Here is a 23,563-nt window from a genome sequence, read left to right on the forward strand (position 1 = left end):
TATTGTTTATGGCGATTATGCTTCAATTAATAACGCTTAACCTATTTTTTCATGCGGGACACTCTCAAAGGTTTACCGTATCCTTGAAAATGGTACAGCAAATGTCATCAGAAGTTTCAGAACCCCACTGAGACAGAAACTTCAAGGAAATGAAAAATACTCAACCTAGCCGGCAGGGTAGACATAATGTTTGGCAAACGAGGGCTCAGTGACCCTCAGTACTTCCTTGGTGAAAATCATAGCTGCCATCTGTTAACTTTACAGTAGTGGATGGCTGGGGAGAGAAGGACCCACGGGGGTGAGCATGGGTTAAAAGGAAGGGGAGGGGAGGGGGTGGTCCATTTAACCCTTTAGCTCCTAAGATCTGATTGTTAACTCTCCCTTCTAGCTGCTATACATTTCCTTGCAAATAAGTAACGAGAATTCGGTGATAGATCAAGACAACAACTTCTACCTGATAAGTTTGAGTATTCTCATTATTTGTTTCCTGGATATTGTGTGGATGTTATAGAGAGAAGTTACTTGTTGATCACTCCTAGGAGTTAAAAGGTTAAGAATAAAGATAAGCTCCTCTGGCACTTTTCAATGAAATGTCCCATCCTCGTAGCCATTTGTTGTGTAAAAGAGTTCGTTATATACTACTATAGAGTAACGCACAGACCAATTGCTCTGCACAACTGCTTTATTAGAATACAGTGAACTTAATTACACATAATGATATATAAGCGCAATCACGTGACTGTAGTCAAGGGTGTGCTAACCATTAAAATAAAGATTATGTCATAGTTTAGGTATTTTTCCCATAGGAACAAACACCAAAAATTAAAAAAAGAACAAAGCAATTGAACTAACTAACCAAAAGAAAAAAAGACACCTGTAAATAACAAAGCAGATGTGACCAAGAAGACCGAAGAGATCTACAGAGGCGGGAATGGTACAAGTTCGCGGAAAGAATTTACACAGATTACAGCAGTCTGAGACGTAAACAGATCCTAGAGAACAGGTTAAAAGTAAAGAAAACCTTTGAAATATTTCCAATTCATTCTGAAGTAACTGGCCTTGATGTTTTGAGATAATGGCTCGCTGATGATCGCCTCCAAAATGTGTCAAGTAAATCACCCCAGCTGAGGGCCCTTCGTGAGGACCTCATCGTGATCTTCTTTCAGCTAAATTTCTGCTCTTCATTGATCTATTAAGGAGAAGTGCCGAAAAATATAAAGAAAGAATTAAGATACATAGTGGAAGAACCGCTACCAGTTCCTTATTGAGCATAACTGGAGTATCAGCCCCATGAATTCTAATTTTCCTTGACTTAACTCTTTTCACTCTAATATCAGTATGCATATTCTCCATACTGTTTATCAGATATTTCTTAAGGTGCTTAAGGAGAATTTGTTTAATAATCTTGTGCGTCTTTCATTGGTGATCATTGCCTTTATTCTTGTGACCTTAGTGTGTGATTCAGGGGAGACATTGTAAGGAGAAGTTAGATGTTAGTCATTCTCTGGAGTGAAAGGATTACAATAATGTATTCCCTCGAAATATTAGTACTAAGGTGCTTATTAGAAATTTCAGCTTGAGGAGGGGTGCTTATTGGTAGTAGGATACTTGATTGAGGGGGGGGTGCTTCTCAACTTACCACAGCAACAGGATAAAAATCGAAAGAAAAGGTAACGCACATGAAGTAACTCTGTTAGCACATGGAGATAGAAATCACAGGAATGAGGAAGAAATTATTATCCTGTACTGATTCCTCTGTAGCTGATGCTTAAAAAGTTGTAAATAAAGTGACAGTAGAAACAGATTTTCCTTGCGTTCCTATTATTTGCAAAAGTGAGGGAGGAGGGCTTATTTAAGAGGGGAGTTTGTTTGACATTATGGCCCAGTAAGTGGGTACTTATTTGGGGGGGCTGTGCTTTTTACAACGTGGGCGCTTATTTGCCAAGCTTTTAGTAGTTGACTCTATTAAAGGAAATGGAATTGAGTATTGAGGTCAAATTAATGTTACCTTTAATTTCATCTGCTGTCAGTAAGTTGAATTTAAAAGAGTATCAAAGAAAATCCATCGAATATCACCGGTGGCCTTATCTCAGTTGTATCGATAAACCCCGAAAAACGTTTCTTTTAAGAAGCTTAAAAGCTTCTTTGATAATTTTTCCAGTGTCATCTCGCTCAAAGTCCCTTACTCTGATATAAGATTGATGATGGAAAATAGAGATTGCGACAGTATTGAGAAAATTGGGCTATTTTACAACTGCTTCTCTCTCTTTTACGTAGCGTTCTGCATTGAATATGCGACCGCGACTCGTCCACCTCCACGAATTTTTCCAAGTTATTTCATGTGATGAGACTTTTGTTGAGATGTCGTAAACACAAGTAGTATTGAGATTGAAATTAGAGTGATAACTCCTTGTTACGTTTTGTTTGATTGTGGCAAATGCGTAAAACAAACAACATCGATATGCTTTTTACTCACCTTCTTCCACATAGCTGTATGGAATGAGAGCGTTTCAGTGCACCACCCACCTTTTATGCTAATCAGAGATGGCGGGAAAATGGACGCTGCCCGGCGTTTCCTTCCTTTGGCGCGAAAATTTAAACACGGAGCGAGCCTATAAAAGGTCAGCGGTTTGCACTTTGTTGGCTTCCTTCGCACCGATAATAGAGTGATTTAGCAAGAGGACGGGAACGTCATTTCAGAACGGGAAAGCGCGCGGATAGTCAGGACACGACTCTATTTTGACTTCCGGTGTTAGCGTTGCCGTTCTCCCCAACAAGTTCAGGACGTCATAACGCTGGTTTTCCCGTCGCGATCAAAACGGCTGGGATTTGCGTAAATTTTTGCGCTTATAAACGAGATAATGCTGTTTGGAATTATTTCAGAACTCATTTCCAGGATAACCTGATCCCTTCCTTTGGTTTATTCGGTGTATTTTTGGAAAATTTACCGCTTCATTTGTGCTGAATTCCCGAAAAGAAACACAATAGTTGGCAAGCGCCGGATCCAAGATTTTAGGACTCAGTATACTTGTATTTGAGCAAGGCTTAAAACAGCGAAAGGGCTCTTCTTTGATACATTTCTTTAATCCTGTATGGAAACTCTAAGAATGGGACGCTGTTAATTTTATCATGAATCAATTCATCAATAAATTAAACTTGCTTCACGTTGAAGTTTATCAAAATGAAATATCACGACGCTTACCTGCTGTATTATTCAGTGTTATTTGTTGTTATTGTCGTTTTTACCGTGATTGAAGAAAATTGAGAATAACTCAGGTATGCACTTTTCAATGTTTGAAATTTTTGATCGGTGAAAACTAAGACAAGAAAGTCATGCTCTCGCTTCGAAATAAAATGACAATCAACTTGATTTCGGCACGGCTTTCTAAATCTATTAATTTGATTCAGTCTTGAACGACTTCATTCGTTTAAAAAAATAATTAAATTAAACAAAAACGAAAAAATAAAAAATAAAACAGGAACGAAGTCTTACTCCTTAGTCTAACCGTTTAGTTGGTGACTAGTTTGAGTTAATTTCATTCTTTCACGAATAAACAGGAACTCATCGTAGACAACTTCATCGTTGGGTCGCCTGATTTCTACATGGTTTCGCCATAACTTCTGATAATTCCGTTCAAAATGTCTTTCAACTCTAAGAAGGTGGTGCTCAAAAGGGATGTACTGCCATAATTGAGAAGAAGAATCAGTAAACAAGGGGGAAAACGACGACAATTTCCAAATTATCCTTTACAAAATTATGAAGAAAAACGAGTACTGCTGAAATCTAGTAGCACGAAACGAAATAACAGCGACACAAATCATAGCAAAAAAGACTATTTAGTGGGCTTCAAAATTTAATAGATGAATCAGCAGACTTGAGACTAAACTAAAATGGACTAGTTTCAAAGTTTAATCGCCCATGTAGACTCATAGTTATCAACTTACTTGCCGTATCCATAACTATCCTCTGCTTGCGCTTGTTACATAATTCTCAAAGAAGATCATTTCGTTGTCTTTAGAGTGGTCTATAAAACCGAGAATTTACGCTGAACGCTGTATGGAGGATTGATATCTTTTTCTTAAAAACGTTCAAAATGCGTTTGTTTACTTCCACATTATGTGCTCCTGAATCTTCCAAAATTTTCTTCACGACAGATGCTATAGGAGAATCGTTACCTTCACCGTCATCACTCTTTTTCTCCTTCGATATGGTGTAAATGAGGAAACTAAAGGAAAAAAATGGAACATCGGTAAATCTATTTTAAATGCCGCTAACATAAAAAACATGTAACACAATTTTACTTTAGAATTGTTGACATTACGGGAAGAGTATTTCCTACTTCTAGAGCCGGTTACGGCGCTTGTATTCGATGTCATTTACTCCTTTTCCGAGCTCAACTACCTTTTCCGACGGTACCCTTTACAGTGTTAAAATTTAAAGTAATAATATTATTTTATATACTTACTTGTTTATTTCGTACGAGAACGAAGGAACAGAATCACCTGATGAACTGCTTCCCTGCTCTCCTGAATTGTTCCCAGCCGATTCACTTCTTTCAATGGAAATGAATAGCAGCAGTAAAAACAGATATTGGTAAAACTTGAAGGCCATCGGTCCGTGAGAAAATTTTTATCAATATTTATGAATCGCACACCAAAACGCGGGGAATTTATTACAGTTTTCAAATCTGGCGGTAACACGTCTATCCCGGCATGCAGTGAGAAGCTGTTCCTCAGTCTTCATTGGCAGGTCTGATTTTCGCGCTCAGATTTCTTAAAAATTGACTCGACTTAATAAAACAAACTTCCAAGGACCATGACTTAATTTATGTTTTTCGAACTAAAAAAGTGCAATTAAGATGCAATAAACATGTAAGTTTAATAAACCGTTGGTAACCAGTTGTGAAATTTTTCATGAAAATCACAGTAAGCACAAAACTACCAAATTTTCATTTTATTGTAAGAGAGCTTTTGATGGGCGTGGCCGTCGGAAACATGATAGAACCTTTTGTTAACAAGGAGTTTCATATGCTGACTCTACGAAAACTGCGAATAAAAACTAAAATATCTGAGCCATGTAATTATGAGATAACTGTTCGTAATAGAAGTAGAAGTAATCTGTGCATTCCGGCAACAATCACTTAGAGTCTGATATACTGTTACAGACACGCCTATAAGACAGAAACTCCAAGAAAATGAAAAATACCTCACAATCAGTTTCGAATTAGTTATCGAATTAATAAGACAATCTTTCTTTATTCTGACTCTACGAAAAATGCGAATAAAAAATAAAATATCTAAGCCATGTAATTATGAGATAATTGTTCCTCTCAATTCCTCACTAAAACAATAGCTATTGCACCACAGATGTTTATTGATTTATTCTAGTCTTAGTAATACTAGAAGTAATCTGTGCATTCCGGCAACAGTCACTTAGAGTCTGATATACTGTTACAGACACGCCTATAAGACAGAAACTCCAAGAAAATGAAAATTACCTGACAACAGTTTCGAATTAGCAAAAGGAAATAAAGAGAGGCACGGAAAGCGAAGAGATCGTTAGCAGTTTGAAATAATCCTCAACGTCGAAGCCATTTTACGGAAAGGTCGCGGCAAAAAAATTGAGACTCTCAAAACTCTTTCTACGTCACTCTGAACATTTAATAGTCAAGCTTCCTCAGTAAATACGAAAATCGAGCCTGGTTTTTGTGAGGAACGTTTGACCATGATTCAGAAGTTTGCGAAAGAGTACAAGGAGTCAATAACCCTGGCCTACTTTTGCGGTAACCTTCTTCTTACAATCGTCGTCTTTGTAGTTGGAACCATTTACTTCTGGCACAGAGATCGAAGGGACCAGGAGAGGCGCTTACAGGAGGATCGGGAGTACCAAAACAGACGTGACCAAGAAGACCGAAGAGACCATCGGAGGCGAGAATGGCGCCAATTCGCGGAAAGAATTTACGCCGATTACAGCAAACTGAAAAGTAAAGATATCCCAAAGAAAATTTCAAAGGTAAAGAACACTTTTGAAGCTATGCTAATCCACTCTACAGTAACTGGCCTTGATGTTTTGCGATACATGCTCACCGATGATAACTACCGCAATTTTGCGGGCAATTCACCTCAGTTGAAGGCCCTTCGTGAAGACCTCCACATGATCTTCGTGCCGCTAAATATCTGCTCTTCGTTGCTTCTCTTGGGAGAAGTGCCAATAAATATAAAGGAAGAATTAAGACTTGTGGTGGAAGAGTTGGGGAATGTAGCAGAGCCTTTCCTTACAGGTGAAGAACAAAGGGTCGCTTTGAAATGTCTGGAACATTTTGGCAGTAACAGATCATCAAATGCAGTGACGGAACATTTTGAAAGAGGAGTGAGAGAGCTTGATGTGCGAATTAAAGCCATTACTCCGTACGTAAATAGCTTACAGTTTGGGGGTTCCGATGCTAAGAAGTTTCAATACAGTTTTCTTGGGGTTGGCATAGCCTTGGAAGATTGCAATTATAGCGAGTGCAGAAAATTTTCGCTTAATTTGAAAGGAAAAATGATCATGGAAAACGGCCGCGAGAATCTCGAGTTTCTCCTACAACTACACAAGGATCTAGAAAGTAAAGGACTTATGGCGCACTTTGCTAGAATCTTCAGAGAACAAATGGCAGAACGACCTGTTGAATCGATCGAGCAGATCAGCGATGAAGTGATTTTAGCGAAATTACTACACGAGGTGCGTCTATATATCCATCTTATTCTAAGCGAAAACCTGTCCATGGTAGACAATGAACGAGTTCAAGGTAACATGAATAGACTGCGTAAGATTCATGAGGAAGTAACGGCCTTCCAACCGTTAAAGGACCTGATTTAATACTTATGTCAGAGATTCAGAGCAGATCTCGACGTCATTGAGAGGGACCCACCAGATCATCTAAATAACGAGGACTTTGTCACAAAGTTTAGGCAGTTATATCTAGAAACGTTTTGTGAAATGATCATTAACAAGAAGCCTAATTCAGGGAATCTTCCATTTTGTTGTATTCGTAAGATAGTGACTTGATAATACTAAGATTAGTTCAGGCCTTGCTTAATTAAAGGAAGCCCAAGCAGTTTAGTTATGACTATATCCGAGTTAGCGTTAGCATCAGTTTTATTTAATTAGTGTAATCATAAGTATGAGAAGGACTTCAGCATGTATAAAGGCTTAATTGTAGCTTACAATATGTCATCATAATTTGCAACTGAAATATTGATCATGAATCTTGCTTCATTACTTGAGTCACCCTTATGGCTTTGAACTTATGAACTTAATAAAATACAGACCTTGACTTTTCTAAATTTGGCGATTGTGAAATTCCCGATGCCCTGTTTTACTCTTTATTTCCTTAATGTAAATTGGAATGTCTTGCTTGTATTAGAGTCTAGCATTAAATAAAATTTTCGTTTATGTAAATTGTTTCCATTTTTATCCCCAGGGGAGGAGACAGGCACTCCTCAATATATGGCCGCCCCAATGATTTGGGTTCTGAGCAGTTTTGGTCGGAAAGGTATTTATCATCTGAAATAGGGTATGGTTTTCACAGGAAACTTAAGAGCGTATACAGGTATTTGTCTATTCGACCCCCCCCCCTCCCGCCCTCCCCTCCCCTTTGAATAACTTAGATAACGAAATCACTAACCTCACTCAACCCTACTGCTTGGGAGAATTTATTAATTCTTGACTTCGGCACTGCTGTTAGATCTCATGGACGTAGATCATTCCCTCTGTCACAGCCAGCTGATGAGGCATTTGAAATAGCACTGGTAGCCATACTCAACCAGAATGGAAGACCTCTCGCTTAATTCTTCTCACGAACCCTTCAAGATAGTGAGCTAGAGCGTGTGACCATAGAAAAAGAAGCGAAGGCAATAGTTGAGACCGTGAAGCACTGGAGACACTTTCTGACGGGAAGACTCTTCATTCTTAAGTCCGATCGGAAATCTGTATCCTACATGTTCGACAAACGTCACAAAGGAAAGTAAAGAACGAAAAATTCCTACGTTGGAGACCGGAACTGTCTTGCTACAGTTTTGACATCATCTATCGCCTTCGAAGAAATAACGTCACACCAGATGCCCTGTCTGGGGCCAAGAGCACTACTACAACTGATGATTCACAAAGTACGAAGAAAACGCGAAAAAAGGCCGAAAACATGAAGTTTGAGTCTTGATTCATTGACGATCAAGATATGCACACGAGACAAACCTTGAGGGTTTCTCGTAAGATGTTAATATCTTACTTCTATGAATCATAATCATGAAGTTGAATGTGGAGACTATCGTGAGACATTTGTTACGATGACAGAAGGTAGTGTAGAATTTGATCTTATTTTACTTCAACTTCGAAGTAAAATTGCGTTAAGATCGAGGTGGCCCCCAAGCTTCAAATAACATCGTCTTTTTTTTCTCTCTGTAGTCACATAGGACACAAGGCTTCAACCCTTTAACTCCCGTGTGTGACCAAGACAGAATTTCTCCTTGGTATATCTATACAATATCATGCAGACAAGTGCTGAGAATAAAGAAAAATGTTAATTATGGAATTACTAATTAATCCCATAGCAAATTCTCCAGACAAACATAATAAGAATTGTTTAGCAGACAGTAAGGATAATTACTTATGAGATCTTGGGAGTTAAAGATTTAAAAATGTTCCAGCTAACCCTGAGCGTAAATGTGTGGGCTTTGTCTCAATTTAAACTGGTGCCATTTTCTTCATGTTCATGTGTTATTCGAAATGAATGGCATCAGCTTCAGTAGGGTTAGGGTTTAGGGTTAGGCCATGCAAAATGAATTTTGAGGCGAAGTGCACTATGAAACTCACAGATAAAATTATCTAACTTTCTCTGGTTCTGAACACATGAGATGATTGATTAGGGGCTGGAACTCCCTGTTTCTTTGGAATATTGAATACGGTATTTCTGTCTGATTTAAAAACGAATTTCAGGTTAAAAATGTATTCAAACCATTTTTACTTGTATGTCACTTTGCTAGAAATTTCTTGATCCTTCAATTGTTATTTCTTAATTTAGACTGATGATATGAATTAATTTTTATGTTCTCTGCTGTTTGAAGAGATGTCAAGTGACCCCTAGACATGTAGTTGGTACTATTGCCAGAATGGATAGGTCTAACATTTACTGTAACAAGCTGGTATTTAAGAGATTGTCATTAGTACCAGAAGCTTACTTCTGGTTTAAATTATCAGTCTTCTGGTCTCTCTATGCAACTTGCCTCACATAGCTTATGCTATATGCAAATTGTGTCTCAACTTTATTTGCAGCTGTAAAGTTACCAGTAAGGTTTTGACAGTTTTGTCCACATTTCATTGGAAAAGAATATGAGGAGTGATCAGGTGAAATATTGTCATGTTCCTTAATAGCTTCCAGGATTAGAGCTATAAAGATTAGAGCTATATATAATTTGTCTGTCATGAAACTGGCATAGCCAAAGCCTTGGCTAAAAAACTATAATAAATAGGAGCCCCCCAAAAGTCCCCTTTTCACTGAAGTCTCATTTCTCTAAAATCTGCTCAGTAAAGAGATCAACAAAACTCTCCACATTATTTTAATATGACTTCATTCAGTCTTGTTCCCAGGAAAATAAAAGCTTTTAGATATATTTTGTTTATCATCCTTACTGATATTATCAGCCATACTGGTTCTTGGTTTGTAATGAGTCTTTTCAGTTGTCACACAACTTTTGTAACTGAATAGGTTGGAAAATAAGGTTGCAGAGAGCGTATATGATTTTGTTGTGCAGTTGATAGGATAATAATTATTGAATATGATTTTTTTTAGGAAATAATTGATTCATTTAACTATTCATATTACAGATGGAATCCCAAACTAGTTCCTGTTTTAGTTCACAATTTCCCTACTTTTCAGACAACATATTTAGAAGCTGAGTATGTAGAATTCTGATTTGATGGGGAGCAAGGAGAGAGAATGTGAACTGGCAGGCTGGTTCCTGTCTTTGTACCCACTTCTTCACTCATAGTGAAATTCTCATCTATTGAGGCTTAAGGGTAGTTTGGCCGTCGAATCATTGATCATATCTGATGATATTTCCGACACTTAGGATTGAAAAGAACTTTCTTTTTACTCTGAGGAAATCTTTAATAATTCCTCCCCTTCTAACCAGCTCTCCTTGAATGTAGCGACCGTATCTCTTGTGCTAATGCACGTTACCGTAACAAAAGTTTTGTTTGTATCTAGTTTTCAACTGGACACGTATTTTTGTGTTAATAATTAATCTTCCTCACGTTCCATAGCTCAGTAACATGATTGGCTAACGTAACAATCGCTTGTCTTCTAAATGATCGAGTGCTCCTTAAAGTAACTTGGCGTTAATTACGTTTTGTTCGAGGCGAATGCATTTTCTATTTTGAATATTGATTAAAAGCTCGTGCTGATTGGAAGGTTGGCTCTTAGACCATAATTTTCCATTTCTTGGCTGTTCTTCTTTTCACAAATAAAACAATTCTATCAGGATAAATTTTCTGATGTAAAATCTTACGGATTAGTTATTCGATGTTTGTTTACGACTGTTGACCAATAGAGTCCTTGCTCTTGTCTTGATCTTGAGAAGAAATTTTGCTGGTACCAGTAATTCAAAACGACAATGATTCCTGTTCCGATTGTGGCTTTATTTACCATAGTCTAGAGGTAACACTATGCAGAGAAAAAAACGTAGAAATATATACTCAGTTATGTTAAATGGGTTAGCTTCTTAACTGTACTTCGATTCTCAAAGAAGAAGTCAGAAATTTAAGTTAAACCAACAAGATCACGATTCTTACACCACAACAAGTTACTGTGATCTCGCGTAACTGAAAAAAAAACAAGGTCTCCCGTGATCACGCGATAGAACGCCCTTGGATGACTGTGACCGTAAAATTGGATTCAGCCAATCAAAGCAAAGGTCACGAAACCAGCGATTCATGCGCGGGAAAACGCCTATAACCACGTTGCGATCTGTTTTGCCTGTTGCATCCCATTGGCTGAGATGGTACCTAGTGCAATAGTGCTAGTTTAATATTATACGACGATAAATGTTCCCTGGGGAAGGGGAGAAAATGTTACGGCCATTGACGGATAGCCGAGTGGTGGGTTAAAATTTTAGAACTTTTTTGATCATAGATGGGAGCATGGTAACCAATCTACCATTACATCATCTTTCAAGAGAGCCTGCGAATACAACCCAGCCAGCGGTTTCGCTGATCCCAAATGGCGGACGCACAAGGCCCCTCACAGGGCAAGAAAGGTTGTTTTCTCATTGCATCATGTGAACATTTTAAAGAACGGGTGAGTTTAGTGAGTAACTTTTGTTTTTCTTCGTTTTCCTACAGATAAGAAAGGAGAAGGTCAGCCAGTGAAGTCGTCAGGTGCCACAGAAGGAGGAGAAACTGTGAGTACTTGTCTTGCCTCTTACGAAAAAATTTAACTATTCGATATCTAGTAAGTACTTCATTCAATAATTAATTACATTTTTAACCTCGTTTTAAATCTATTTTGATCGTTACTCGCACTGAAAAATATCTCTTAAAGTTTTGCACACATTCTGAAAAGAAAACTGAAAAATTTTCCAATTAAACAAATAGTCACAGTGGCGGAAACTTCCTTAGAAGACCTCGTAATATCTACAACGTCAGATTTACCCTATATCGTTATTTTTATCTTCACCTTTACATTGAATTTGAACTTACAATGCTCTTTCTCTCCTCTAAATTCTCTTGTTACCTTTTTAGCTCCAAAGATCTGATTCTTAATTCTCCCTACTACCAGCTATTTATTCCTTTATAACTAAGTTGGGGGATTTTGGTGTCCTACTAAGATAACTCACTCTAGCGGATACATTTGCTTAAATTATCATCACCTTTTGTTAAATAATAGCGGAGCTCACAGGGTGTAGCCCAATAATTACACAAAATAGTAGTAACCCATCAAGCCAAAAAAATTGGATGTACAACTGTACAACTGTATGACTGTATGACCGTACACCCGTACACCCATACGCCTGTACGCCAGTACACCCGTACCAGGTGCTACTTTTAACATGCGTGGTCAACTGTACCGCAGGCACACCAACACCACAGTTTTGTTCAGTAGTCCAGTAGTCCAGTGGTCAGTGTACTGGGCTCTGAGTTGGACAACCCGGGTTCTTCTAGTCCTGGTTGGGGCAAGGTGTTGTGCCCTTGAGATGTGTGGGAAAAAAAATGCGAGCTCCACTTTTAGGCTTGGCTAAATCTATATATTATTTTTAGAAATTACTTCTAAGGGGGTGTAAAGTTTATTTTTCATTGTACACACTGTTCTCTTTAGGGTCCTGGTAGTGGCCAATCAAAAAGTCAGCAGCAAGGAAAGGGAGGCAAACAACAAAAAAGTGGCAAGAAACAACAAAAACAACAAAAACAGAAGCAGCAGCAACAGCAACAGCAACCTCAACAACAACAACAACAACAACAAAAGGCAGGTGCACAGCCCAGTGGAGGAAAGGTTGATAAACAAGTGTCTGGTAAGGATAAGAAGCCAGCCACGCCGGGAGGTGAGGCTAGTGAACAGCCACAGAAGACCAAAGCTGAGCTAAAAGCTGAGAGAAGAGCTGTTCAGGTGTGTGGTTGTTTTTGTTTGGTTTTGTTTTGTTTTTTTCATCTTATTGACTTTGTGCTTTTTGTGTTTTATGTGGTGTGTGGTGTGTGTGCACATGATTGGTACCTTACCCTAATTTCCATTATTAATCCCCTGAGAGTGGTTGCCTTATCTTTCTATTCCTCTAAGATTATAAAGAGCAGCTCTCACTCTCTACATTGTTTATAATTACTGTTATTTACTTCTAACTGTTTGGTAAAAATAAAGTTGTAATTATTGTTGTTGTTGTTGTTGTCTTTGGAATACTGTCAGGTTGTTTTATGATTATCAAATGATTAATTGTTGCTTTTCTTGAAAACAATGGAAATCATATGCTCCCAAGGATTCCTGAATAATATGTTTGAAGTGCAGTTGCTCAAAGGGCAGATACTATTATCCAAGAGATAAGCTATCCAGCAGATAAAAGTCTAAAAAATGTACTGTGGCATCCACTGGATACAGTTAATCCAGCATTCAAACAATTGGACCCAGGTTGTTATTGGGAAATGTGCTGTTGTAACCTTATTGGTGCTGTTTTTCAATTTTCACAGGAAGCGCAACGAGCAGCAAAGGCTCAAAAACAAGCAGAAACTGGAATAAAACACAAGATGAGCACTGATGGTACTGTAGGAGTTATGGATCATTTTGTTTACATGTTCCTTCTTTGCTTCCTCATCCTTCCCATCTTTCCCTCTCTCATTTTGATTTTTTGTATTCGGGTGGTATTTTTTGCTCAGTTGATTTTATTCTACACATAAAAGAAACAAAATGAAATCATTAGTTAGAGCTGTGCTCATAAAGAGTTGAGTTCAGGTTCCTCAAATGATTAGGTTTCTCTCTTCTCTACATAGAGGTGACTTGTATAACTTTGCTTTTAAGCAAAAACATGGTTTAAAAATCATTTGCCCTTTAACCCCACAAATGACCAAGACAGAATTTCTCCTTATGTTATCAAAATAATATCAAGCAGACGAGTGACAAGAATAAAGAAAAATATTAGGTAGAGGATTATAAGTTGATACAAAACCAAATTGTACAAGCTAGCATAATAAGAATAATATTGTATGGCAGACATAAAGGAGAATTACTGATGAGATCCTAAGAGTGAAAGAGTGTTAGCTTTTAAAAGCTCAGCAGCCGAGATTTTTGACACAGGATCCTTGTTAGTGGTGACTCTTCTAAGAGAACACCTTTGATCAGTAAGTTTGGTTTCAACAATTTGTCTTTGTTTCTTCACCTCTTAATATATTAATTTTCTTTTATTTATGTATGATTAGGAACTAATCATATGAAAGTGGCTCATGACCTTCAAGCTGATGATGAGAAGGTCCAAAAGAAAGTGGCCAAGAAACTAGCAAGACAGCAGGTCAGAGCGGCAATTATACTGCCTAACCTATTGAAAAACTTCACTATGTTAATAATTTCTGTTTCAGTGATGTACATGTAACTCAAGCATGTATGTTGACTTCATATTTCCTTTTTTTTTTAATGCCAGGTTCCCCAGCGAACAACACCTCAAAAGAAAGTTGGTTTATTTTCCCATCTGCATCAATATGAAAAGGACGTGTCCTTAACGCAAGAAATAAGGTTTGTGATTTGTACAAAAAGGTGGATCACTAGATTATAAGCACAGTAGTCTTAGATACCAGCCAAAAGGCCCACGCTGTCAGAGTTTATCATGTTTATATGCTGTCAGAGTTTTTCAAGTTTATTAACTTGAAACAACAAGGAATATTTCTACAAACGGTCTCTTTCTGTAAATGGGATGCCTACCTCTAACAGATTAACCCTGGAATATTTTAAGGTTTTCTTCTCCCTACCCACTGTCCAATTTGTTTGGTTTTTTTTATATCTGTTGGTGCAGATAGACATTGTGAGAGTGAGGTGTTTGCACCATGATCTTGGCAAGGACCTGGGGCCAAATCTTTCCACCAGAAAACTGTATCCAAACAAACTTAGTTGTCTAAACTTAGTTGATAATGTGAATTAACCACCAAAGAAAGATTTAACCTTTGACATTTCAAGCTTTATTCCTTCATTGTTGCTCTGACAAAGGGCTAATGCTTCTCAAAATGTCAGCTTTATTCATATTTAATCATAATCTAATTCATATTTATTTATCAACTCAGTTAATAAAACCAAATTGTATTGAAACACCCTCCTTCTCCTCGCTCAAGATGCAACACCAGAGTTTCGCCAGAAATTTACCCCCTTTATTCATTGGTTGCATGTGCAAACAGCTGGCCACTGCCAACCCCATTCAGGACACTACTACTTTGCACTGTGAGGTTTTAAACACAACTATCTTTTTTTTTTAAATTTTCATTCTGCATATAAAGTTTTGGGGGATCAGGGAGTACCCCCATTCACCCAGCTGTCATCAAACTTGGTGTGCAGTATGCTAAAGGAATAATTTGTGGATCGAATGCAAGATGTGTGGCTTTACTTCTGGCTTTCAAAAAGGTACTTTGACAACATGAACTGATAACTTGAGTGTTACTGATGTAACTGGTGTGTGCATTTATAATGTACAGTGTGTATATGTGACTGGTTATGCTGTAAACTCTTTTTTCTCAGCTGACAGCATATGTAAGAGATATTATCAAATCATTGAATTAATTTTTTGTCACTTTATTTTCAACAGCTAATTGCTGACTATGTTACTCCCCCTCAAAAAGAACTCTGCAGGGACCTGGATGCAAAAATTAAACCAAATATAAGGTAATTATTACTATTTTTTTCATACACAATTTTCACTTTTTTGATCGACATAATATTATGTTTTATGTTAGACCTGGAAGAAAGACCATTACAGAACATGAGGGCTTGTGTATCGTGCAGCATTTTTAATTATCAACAATCTTTTTTTAATTTTATATTTTGTTTCTTTTTAGTTTCTTGACACAGTGCCGGCCTCTGTCAGTCAGCATGGGTAACACCATCAAATATCTGAAGCTACAGATCACTCACACGCCACCAAACATGGCAGAAGATCAGGTCAATTTGTAGGAGACTTTGTGAGAGATATGTGGCCAGTTCTGGCTAACATGCAGGACACTAAGTTGAGAGGTCAGGGTTTGAGAACTGACTGCATCATTGTATTGTGTTCTTGGGTAAAGCTCTTCACTCTTTAAAATGCCCCTCTGCACCCAGGAGATCTGTAAGGGAAATTCACTGGGGTGTTAGGTTGTTAACTGTAGTGGGAAATGGGGATAAGCTCAGGCAGAGAGGGGCCACTTGTTCAGTCTTAGGGCTCACCCCTCCTGGGGTGAATCAACTTTAAGAGGCTGGATAACTCTCTTTCTGTCTGTTTGTCTGCCTGTCTGTTTGTCTGCCTGTCTGTTTGTCTGCCTGTCTGTTTGTCTGCCTGTCTGTTTGTCTGTTGGTCTGTGATCATGACAATTCAGGTGTCAGAGAAGGAATGGGCAAGATTACATGTATATCACACTGTGTGTTTGGGTTAGACTCCTGTATTCTATGCTCTCTCTCTCTCTAGACAATTTAACCCTCTTGCAGCATGAAAAATTAAATTCTTGATTTCTTCCTTTTTACTGAAACAAACTTGTCATACATGTATATAATTTACTAACATTGCTGAAAGGTTACACACACAAAACCTGTTGGATAAAACTCACTTCAGATTATATCACATTTGAAATCATCCTGTTTTTTTTTCTGGTATAGGCTAAGAGGAATCTTATTCAGAGTATTGATAAGTTTATCCAAGAAAGAATTATTTTGGCTTGTGTAGCCATCTCTGAGTCATATGCAAGAACCAAGATCAATGATGGTGATGTGATACTCACATATGCTTGGTATGGCTGAATTTTTCTATAGCTGACTTGAGTTACCAGGCTCTCTAAGAGCATCTGTAAATTTTTCATCCACTTGAAAAAGCTGTAAGGAGTGTTTGTACTCCCAGAATCAGTCATCTTAATTTCTTCACACTGATAGCCATATTTTTGCTATAATAATAACTCAACTTCACAGAATTTAGTGCCAGATCTTATCATAACCCCAGCGGATATTATTTTTGATAATTGTCACCTGTCTGTTTGATAATCGTGATGCATTGGTACTATAAGGAAAATTACTCACTTGTCACTCTTGAAAGAAGAAGGCTGAAGGGGTCAAAATTGGCGATCCGGTTACGGTTCTTCGGTCAGAAACCAACATTATATTGGTTTGCAAAAATTTTTTCCTTCCTATAAACCTCAAAAGATTTCTCATCACGCCCACTGCAGAATGTCTACGAAGGGATTCTTCCCTGTATAGTCTATTTCCTAAGCAAAGATAATGAAGAGAACTTTAATGAGGAGAAATTTCTCTTGAAATTTGTTTTTTAGTTCCTCGTTGGTGTTGAAGATTTTAAAAGATGCGCATAATGCTGGGAAAAAATTCCGAGTGGTGGTTGTTGATTCGAGACCAAAGTTTGAAGGTGAGGTTTGCTCACAGCAGTGGCTTGAACTTTTTTGAGAATTGACTAAGACTCACTGCTCAATTTATGCAGAATGAACTTTTACATGTACTTGTAACTCACTTAAACGTGACGAGAAGCCCGAGAATCGGACCCAGGTCACTGCGGTGGGAGACGAGTGCTTATTATTGGGCCCTCCCTGATTGCACATGCGTCATTAAGTCTCAACACCTTTTCATACTGTCACTTGTTTCTCTCTTGTTAGGACGAGAATGTCTAAGGAGGTTGGTGAAAGAAGGAATCAGATGCTCCTACGTGTTGATCAGTGCTATCTCGTACGTTATCAAAGAGGTTAGTATTTTTTGGAAATAGTTTAACTACCCTTGGGATGCACTACAAACTGAGCTTCTAAACTCTTCGTAAGAGCAACATGCAGGCCTTACATGTGTATTAGGTTCATACATATGATATGCGGTATTGTATGTGACTTGGGTGTCTTACGTATTGTTAGGATCAGCAATTTCTAAAGCGCTATCTGGTGAAATTGCATGAAAGATGATGCGGGAACTTAACGTCCTGGTCGAAATATTGTATTTATTGGTCTAAGCACCCTATTATGATCTAATTGTCGCTTTGTTCTTATCGTGCATTTTAAATGTACAAGATCGAAATGTCAGTCGTTAGATGGTTGGGTGATTAGCTATTTTAACTCTCTGTTTTTTTCTATTCGATTTCTGAAGGTATCAAAAGTCATTCTTGGTGCTCATGCCCTGCTCGCCAATGGCTACGTCAAGTCACGTGGTGGCTCTTCCATGGTGGCGATGATGGCCCAGGCCTCCAACGTCCCAGTGCTGGTATGCTGTGAGACGTACAAGTTCTGTGATAGAGTTCAAACAGATTCTTTTGTTTCCAACGAACTTAGTAAGTAAATGAAAGTTTCTCAGAAAGGTGAACTTCAAGTCTTAGATAGACACGTCTTTTTTTTTTTTTTACCCTTAAACCTCTATGAGTGGATTTTATTTCTCTTCACTCCTGCAGGAGTTTAAATACCTTTTTATAACTGCGGCTGCCGATGGTACAAGAGGCGGCTGTGGCCAGGAAAAGGGGCTGGGAGGCGAAAACCAAACACGAGGACCTGCTTGCAAGTGACAGTAGCCAGAGACAAAGGCCAATCCAGGCTAATAATCTTCTCGTTTTTTTTAGGCGACCCGGATGATTTAGTTCCTCTAGACAGAGAAAGTCCGGATGTACTATCTGATTGGCGAGACGTCAACTCACTTCACCTTCTAAACTTAGTCTACGACGTCACTCCTCCTCACTTTGTTTCCATGGTGATCACGGAAGTAGGAAAGATTCCATGCACGACTGTGCCAGTCGTTCTTAGAGTCCAGAGTCCAGAGCAGTAGTAGGACTCTTTGGTGTCATTAAACTGAGGCAGGTTACGTACTTGATCTTGTTACCGAGAGTTATCGAGGACACGGATTTTGTTGGAAAAGTTAACAAGCAACGGAACACGTGACGTGATGGCAATTGGAGGGGTTATGCTGTGTTATAATTAGTTGACTTAAATCGGGACTCTTCGGCTCTTCTTCGGAGACTCAAGTTTATGGTACATTTTCTCGACATAAGCTGTTCGTTTGAACGCGCGCATGGCAGAATCTTATTGGATTACACGTTTGCCATGTTGGACCTGACGAATGTTGAGTCCCGAAAATTAACGACAAACAAAAACAAAACGGTTTTGCGTGCGTACCAATTCTTTGAGCGGTGAAGCCGCAAAAACAGGTAGCGACAGAAGCCACAAGAGGCTTGCGACGCTCCGATGTATTTTAACGCGGATCTGCCTCCTATCACGTTCATTGAGCTCCCTCAAAGATCGCGAACCATCTAAGGTGCTCGAGAACTCTGTTGGAGAATTTTTGATTACTTTTTTGTCTTTCGCAAGAACTCGACGACTGAGAAGAGGATATCAAAACACAACAAATCTGTCCTCCATTCGCTCAATGATCCTTTCCAGAATCCCACAGTAAATATTTGGCTCCAGCAGATCACACAGCTCTCTATAATCTTGTTTCAATTCCGTCAAGCTAAATTTACGCGCTTCTAAAACACAGGTCGTAATTAGATTTTCCAAGTGGTACTCCTGTGCGAGAATCAACAGAGCTAATACTTGCTCTTTCTTGGAAGCGGATTGCTCAAGTAAAAAATCATTAAAAATGTCTTTTAAGCTCAAAGTACCCGCGAAAATATCCCAAGATGAGGCCACCAAAAAATCCTCGCACTTTTCGAGAAGAAGTCCTATTTGGTATTCATCGGCGAGTTTTAAAAGATAAGAACAGTTTTCGCTCGTTACTGAGCGCTCCGCGAGTGAATACACCATCAATAGCAAATCGTGAAACTCAGTTATTTTCTTTGCAGGCATAACTATTTCTCTTTTGTCCTTTTCCGAGAAATTTGATATGAACATTTTCTCGAAGACTGGTGAACACTGTGACAAAACCCATCGATGGACATGAAACCTTTGTCCTTCCACTAGAAATGCCAGATCGCTTGATGCCCATGGTTTCCCAAAGTCTTCTGCCTTGAAAACGTTTTCTTTTTTCATCTTGTCACGGGTTAAATTCAACCATCGTACCAAAGAATTTGTTTCTACATCAATTTCTTCCTCTAGGAACATGACTTCGAAGCAAGCCTCGGCTAGTTTATTGTTGATGTCATTACGGAATCGCGCCCATTGAAAAGCGTCGCCCGAGAAAAGTGGGGTACCCATGATGCTTTGCGGGCGCAATGACCTAGGAATGAGGTTGCAAACGCTCACCGCCAACTTCGGTCGCTTTAGATCTGAATTGACAAATTCCCAAACGGGAGTTGTTAAATTTCGCTTTGCGTCCGTTTAGAGACAATGGAGATACAATTGGAGCAATTAGCATTGTTTCAAAGTGACGAAATGCTCTTTTCGTCGGTAAAGAGCGAGGGCCGCGTTTGCATATCAAAAGAGCGTGAAGTGTTCATCCGTAAGCTTCTGAGCGTGAGCGTGCACCTACGTGGAGCGGGAATCTACAACGTATACTTAAGCTTTTCGAAAAGTAATTAGACTACCGACGTGTTATCTGAAACTGACGGCAATAACGGGCCAAAAAGGAAGGTAAAATTCTGCACAGCCCCACACTACATTATACGTTCAGTTCTTGGATAGAGTGACAAAAACAATACTTTACCATTGGGAAAACAGATTTGTTTTACGATAGTATGGGGCAGTACGGAAATTTTACTAAAAGGAATATTTCTGTGATGTTTTGCTTTCTTGGCGAAGTTGATGGTCGAACCTCGCAAATCTGCCGCATTTGAGTCTTAACACAAATTGAAAACCCGGCATTTGAAAGGTAATTTAATTTTACATCTGACCGATTTTTAAACAATATAACCTAATCAAGATAACGCCACTAATTACGTCTATTCTTCTTCGATGAAAAGCGCTACGTTTCGGTTGTCTGCACAAGAAACAATACTTTCGAACACTGCGTACACGGGGGATTACATGATTGACAGTCGGATTGACAGGCCTGCGTGAAGTTACGCATGCTCTCTTTCTCTTTTCTAGCTTATTTGCATTTTCCCGTGCGACGTTTTTCAATGGGCGCGATTCTGTAATGTCAACCATCACGTGAGAAAGCAATGAAACGATCAAAGTATTCTTTGCAATACGTCTGCGTTCTTCGGTAGGCCTCTTTCATCTTTCACAACTTAAGACTTTGACGCCTTTATCTAAGTCACAGAGGGAAAAATGACAAGAAAGGTTGTCTCAAATACTCGATCCACTGTTGTTTTCCGACGCACTTTCTTCTGTAGCAATCATTTCGTGACAAACCGACGCAGGCGCATACCAGCGGTTTCTCACATCAAACAAAAATTTATAAAATATGCGCAAACAGAATGCGTCCCTGCTTTAAGCCTGATTTTCGTGAGGGAAGGTTAACTATGGGTCAGACAGTTGCAAAAAAGAACGCGGAGTCAATAACCCTGGCTTACTATTGTATTAATATCTGTCTAACAATAGCCCTCTTTGCTATTGGAACCATTTACTTGCGGTACAGAGACCGAAGAGACCATCAGAGGCGGGAATGGCGCCAGTTGGCGGAAAGAATTTACACCGATTACAGCAAACTGAAAAGTAAAGATATCCCACAGAAAATTTCAAAGGTAAAGAACACTTTTGAAAGTATAAAAATCCACTCAGAAGTAAGTGGCCTTGATGTTTTGCGTTACATGCTCACCGATGAAAAGTACCGCAATTTTGCGAGCGAGTCACCTCAGCTGAAGGCCCTTCGTGAAGACCTCCACATGATCTTCGTGCCGCTAAATATCTGCTCTTCGTTGCTTCGCTTGGGAGAAGTGCCATCAAATATTAAGGAAGAATTAAGACTTGTGGTGGGAGAGTTGGGGAATTTAGCAGAGCCTTTCCTTACAGGTGAACAACAAAGGGTTGCTTTGAAATGTCTGAAACATTTTGGCAGTAACAGATCATCAAATGCAGTAACTGAACATGCTCAAAGAAGCGTGAAAGAACTTGATGAGCGAATTGAAGCTATTGCTCCGTACGTAAACAGCTTACAGTTTGGTGGTCCCAATGCTAAGGAGTTCCTTCAGTTGGAAATAAACATGAAAGATTGCGATTATAGCAAGTGCAGAAAATTTTGGCTTAATGAAACAATGATCATGCAAAACAGCCACGAGAATCTCTATTTTCTCATAAAACTACATGAGGATCTAGAATATAAAGAACTTGAGGCACACTTTGCCAGAATCTTTAGACAAAATCTGGAAGAACTGCCACATAAACCGTTCGAGCAGATCTGCGACAGTGATAGCGATGAAACGATTTTGATGAAATTCCTACATGAATTGCGTCTATATATCCATATTATTCTGAGCGAAAACGAGTTCAAAAGACTAGTTGAGGCTAACGTGGATAGACTGCGTCAGCTTCATGAGGCGTTCCAAATTAAATCGTTATGTCAGAGATTCAGCGACCATCTCGTGCGCATTAAGGAGGACTTAGAGGGGAACCCACCAGATCATCTTAATAGCCCGAAGTTTTTGAATCAGCTTAATGTCTTATATGAAGAAAATTTTAAGAGAATAATCGTTGTTCAGGAGGTATAGCACTAACACATCTAAGACCTCTTTATAAAGTTCATGCTCTATCCTTGTTGTTTTTGTATGATAGTGACATTTTAGTACCAAGATGAGTTCAGGCCTTGCTTAATTAAAGTAAGCCCAAGCAGTTCAGTTATGACTATATCTGAGTTTGAGTTAGCATCAGTTCCATTTAATTAGTGTAATTATGTATGAGAAGGACCTCAGCAAGTATACAAAGGTTAAATTGTAGCCTGCAGCATCATCGTAATTTGCTACTGAAATATTGATTATGAATCTTGATATATTACTTAAGACACTCCTTTGGCCTAGGACTTGATAAACTACAGAGCTTGACTTTCAGAGTCAGTGTTTTCTTAATTTGGTGATTGTGAAATTCCCAGTACCCCTTTTGCTTTTTATTTCCTTAATATAAATTGCAATGTCTTGCTTGTATTAGGGTTGTATTAGCAGTAAATAAAATCTTTGTTTTTGTTAAATGTCTCCATTTCTATCACCAGGGGAGGAGACAGGCACCCATCAATATATAGCCATCCCAATGGTTTGGGTTCTAAGTAGTTTTGTTCGGAATCGGATATGAATTTTGACCATTATCATCTTCAATAGGGTATGGTTTTCACTGGAATCTTGAGAGGGTATACAGGTATTTCTCATTTTGTTTCCCCCTTCCCATCCCACCCTCCTCTCCCCTATTAATAATAGAGATAAAGAAATAACTAAATTCACTCAAGCCTACTGCTTGGAAGAATTTTACCAATTCTTGACTTTGGCACTGCTGTCAGATCTGACAGATGTAGATCATTCCTTCTGTCACAGCCAGCTGTTGAGGCATTTGAAGTACCACTGGCAGCCACACGCAATCAGAATGGAAGACCTGTCGTGTAATTCTTCTCACAAACCCTGTGTCCATAGAGATAGTGGTGCACTCAATAATTTAGGCACTAAAGTACTGGAAACACTTCCCTGAAGGACACTTCATCCTTAAGACTGATCAGAAATCTGTATCCTACATGTGCAACAAACATCACAAAGGAAAGTTAAAGAACAAAAAATTCCTGTGTTAGAGACCAGAACTGTCTTAGTGCAATTTTGACATCATCTATTGCCTTCAAAGAAATAACATTGTACCAGATGCCCTGTCTGGAGCCAAGTACGCTACTACTACTGATGACTCACTTTATGAGCTTTATTAGTACCCTCTGCCATCTGATCACTACAGTAAACATTTTGTGCAAACCAAGAACTTTTACCTTACATGTACATCCTAGAAGAGATAGAAAAGATAACAAGCAAGTACCCTGTTTGATGTGAATGCAAACCTCAGTTTCCTTGG

The 23,563-nt window shown here is 38.7% G+C and overlaps 5 protein-coding genes across 8 annotated transcripts; 3 read left to right on the forward strand and 2 right to left on the reverse strand.

Moving 5' to 3' along the window:
- Positions 1–4,015: 4,015 nt before the first annotated feature.
- LOC149044692 (uncharacterized) lies at positions 4,016–5,367 on the reverse strand. Its single transcript, XM_089207857.1, has 2 exons — positions 4,467–5,367; positions 4,016–4,226 (listed from the first exon to the last, which is right to left on the reverse strand). The coding sequence occupies exons 1-2, from the start codon at positions 4,610–4,612 to the stop codon at positions 4,016–4,018; spliced, it is 357 nt and encodes a 118-aa protein (XP_089063983.1). The 5' UTR covers positions 4,613–5,367.
- A 111-nt stretch (positions 5,368–5,478) lies between these two features.
- On the forward strand, positions 5,479–7,438 carry LOC149044693 (uncharacterized). The gene has a single exon (XM_089207244.1). The coding sequence runs from the start codon at positions 5,726–5,728 to the stop codon at positions 6,857–6,859; it is 1,134 nt and encodes a 377-aa protein (XP_089063370.1). The 5' UTR covers positions 5,479–5,725; the 3' UTR covers positions 6,860–7,438.
- A 3,778-nt stretch (positions 7,439–11,216) lies between these two features.
- LOC149044694 (translation initiation factor eIF2B subunit delta-like) lies at positions 11,217–19,307 on the forward strand. Of its 4 annotated transcripts, none has more exons than XR_016186860.1 (14): positions 11,217–11,292; positions 11,378–11,436; positions 12,351–12,638; positions 13,208–13,277; positions 13,934–14,022; positions 14,152–14,243; positions 14,996–15,119; positions 15,301–15,377; positions 15,551–15,653; positions 16,341–16,471; positions 17,003–17,093; positions 17,334–17,424; positions 17,814–17,994; positions 18,112–19,307. XR_016186860.1 is itself a non-coding variant. In XM_089207238.1 (14 exons), exons 1-14 carry the CDS (start codon positions 11,256–11,258, stop codon positions 18,117–18,119), a joined length of 1,437 nt encoding a protein of 478 aa, XP_089063364.1. In that variant the 5' UTR covers positions 11,217–11,255; the 3' UTR covers positions 18,120–19,307. The 4 variants fall into 4 exon arrangements, 2 of the variants coding, with proteins under 2 accessions (XP_089063364.1, XP_089063363.1); XR_016186859.1 differs by having other exon boundaries at positions 18,277–19,307; XM_089207238.1 differs by having other exon boundaries at positions 17,003–17,094; positions 17,339–17,424.
- LOC113674386 (BTB and MATH domain-containing protein 36) lies at positions 19,043–19,843 on the reverse strand. Its single transcript, XM_027190871.2, has one exon. It carries the CDS (start codon positions 19,841–19,843, stop codon positions 19,043–19,045), a length of 801 nt encoding a protein of 266 aa, XP_027046672.2.
- A 1,163-nt stretch (positions 19,844–21,006) lies between these two features.
- LOC149044695 (uncharacterized) lies at positions 21,007–22,709 on the forward strand. Its single transcript, XM_089207243.1, has one exon. It carries the CDS (start codon positions 21,007–21,009, stop codon positions 22,234–22,236), a length of 1,230 nt encoding a protein of 409 aa, XP_089063369.1. The 3' UTR covers positions 22,237–22,709.
- Positions 22,710–23,563: the final 854 nt, after the last annotated feature.

Source organism: Pocillopora damicornis, chromosome 5 (genome assembly GCF_964200805.1).
Source record: "Pocillopora damicornis chromosome 5, jaPocDami1.2, whole genome shotgun sequence".
Classification (NCBI taxonomy): Eukaryota; Metazoa; Cnidaria; class Anthozoa; order Scleractinia; family Pocilloporidae; genus Pocillopora; species Pocillopora damicornis.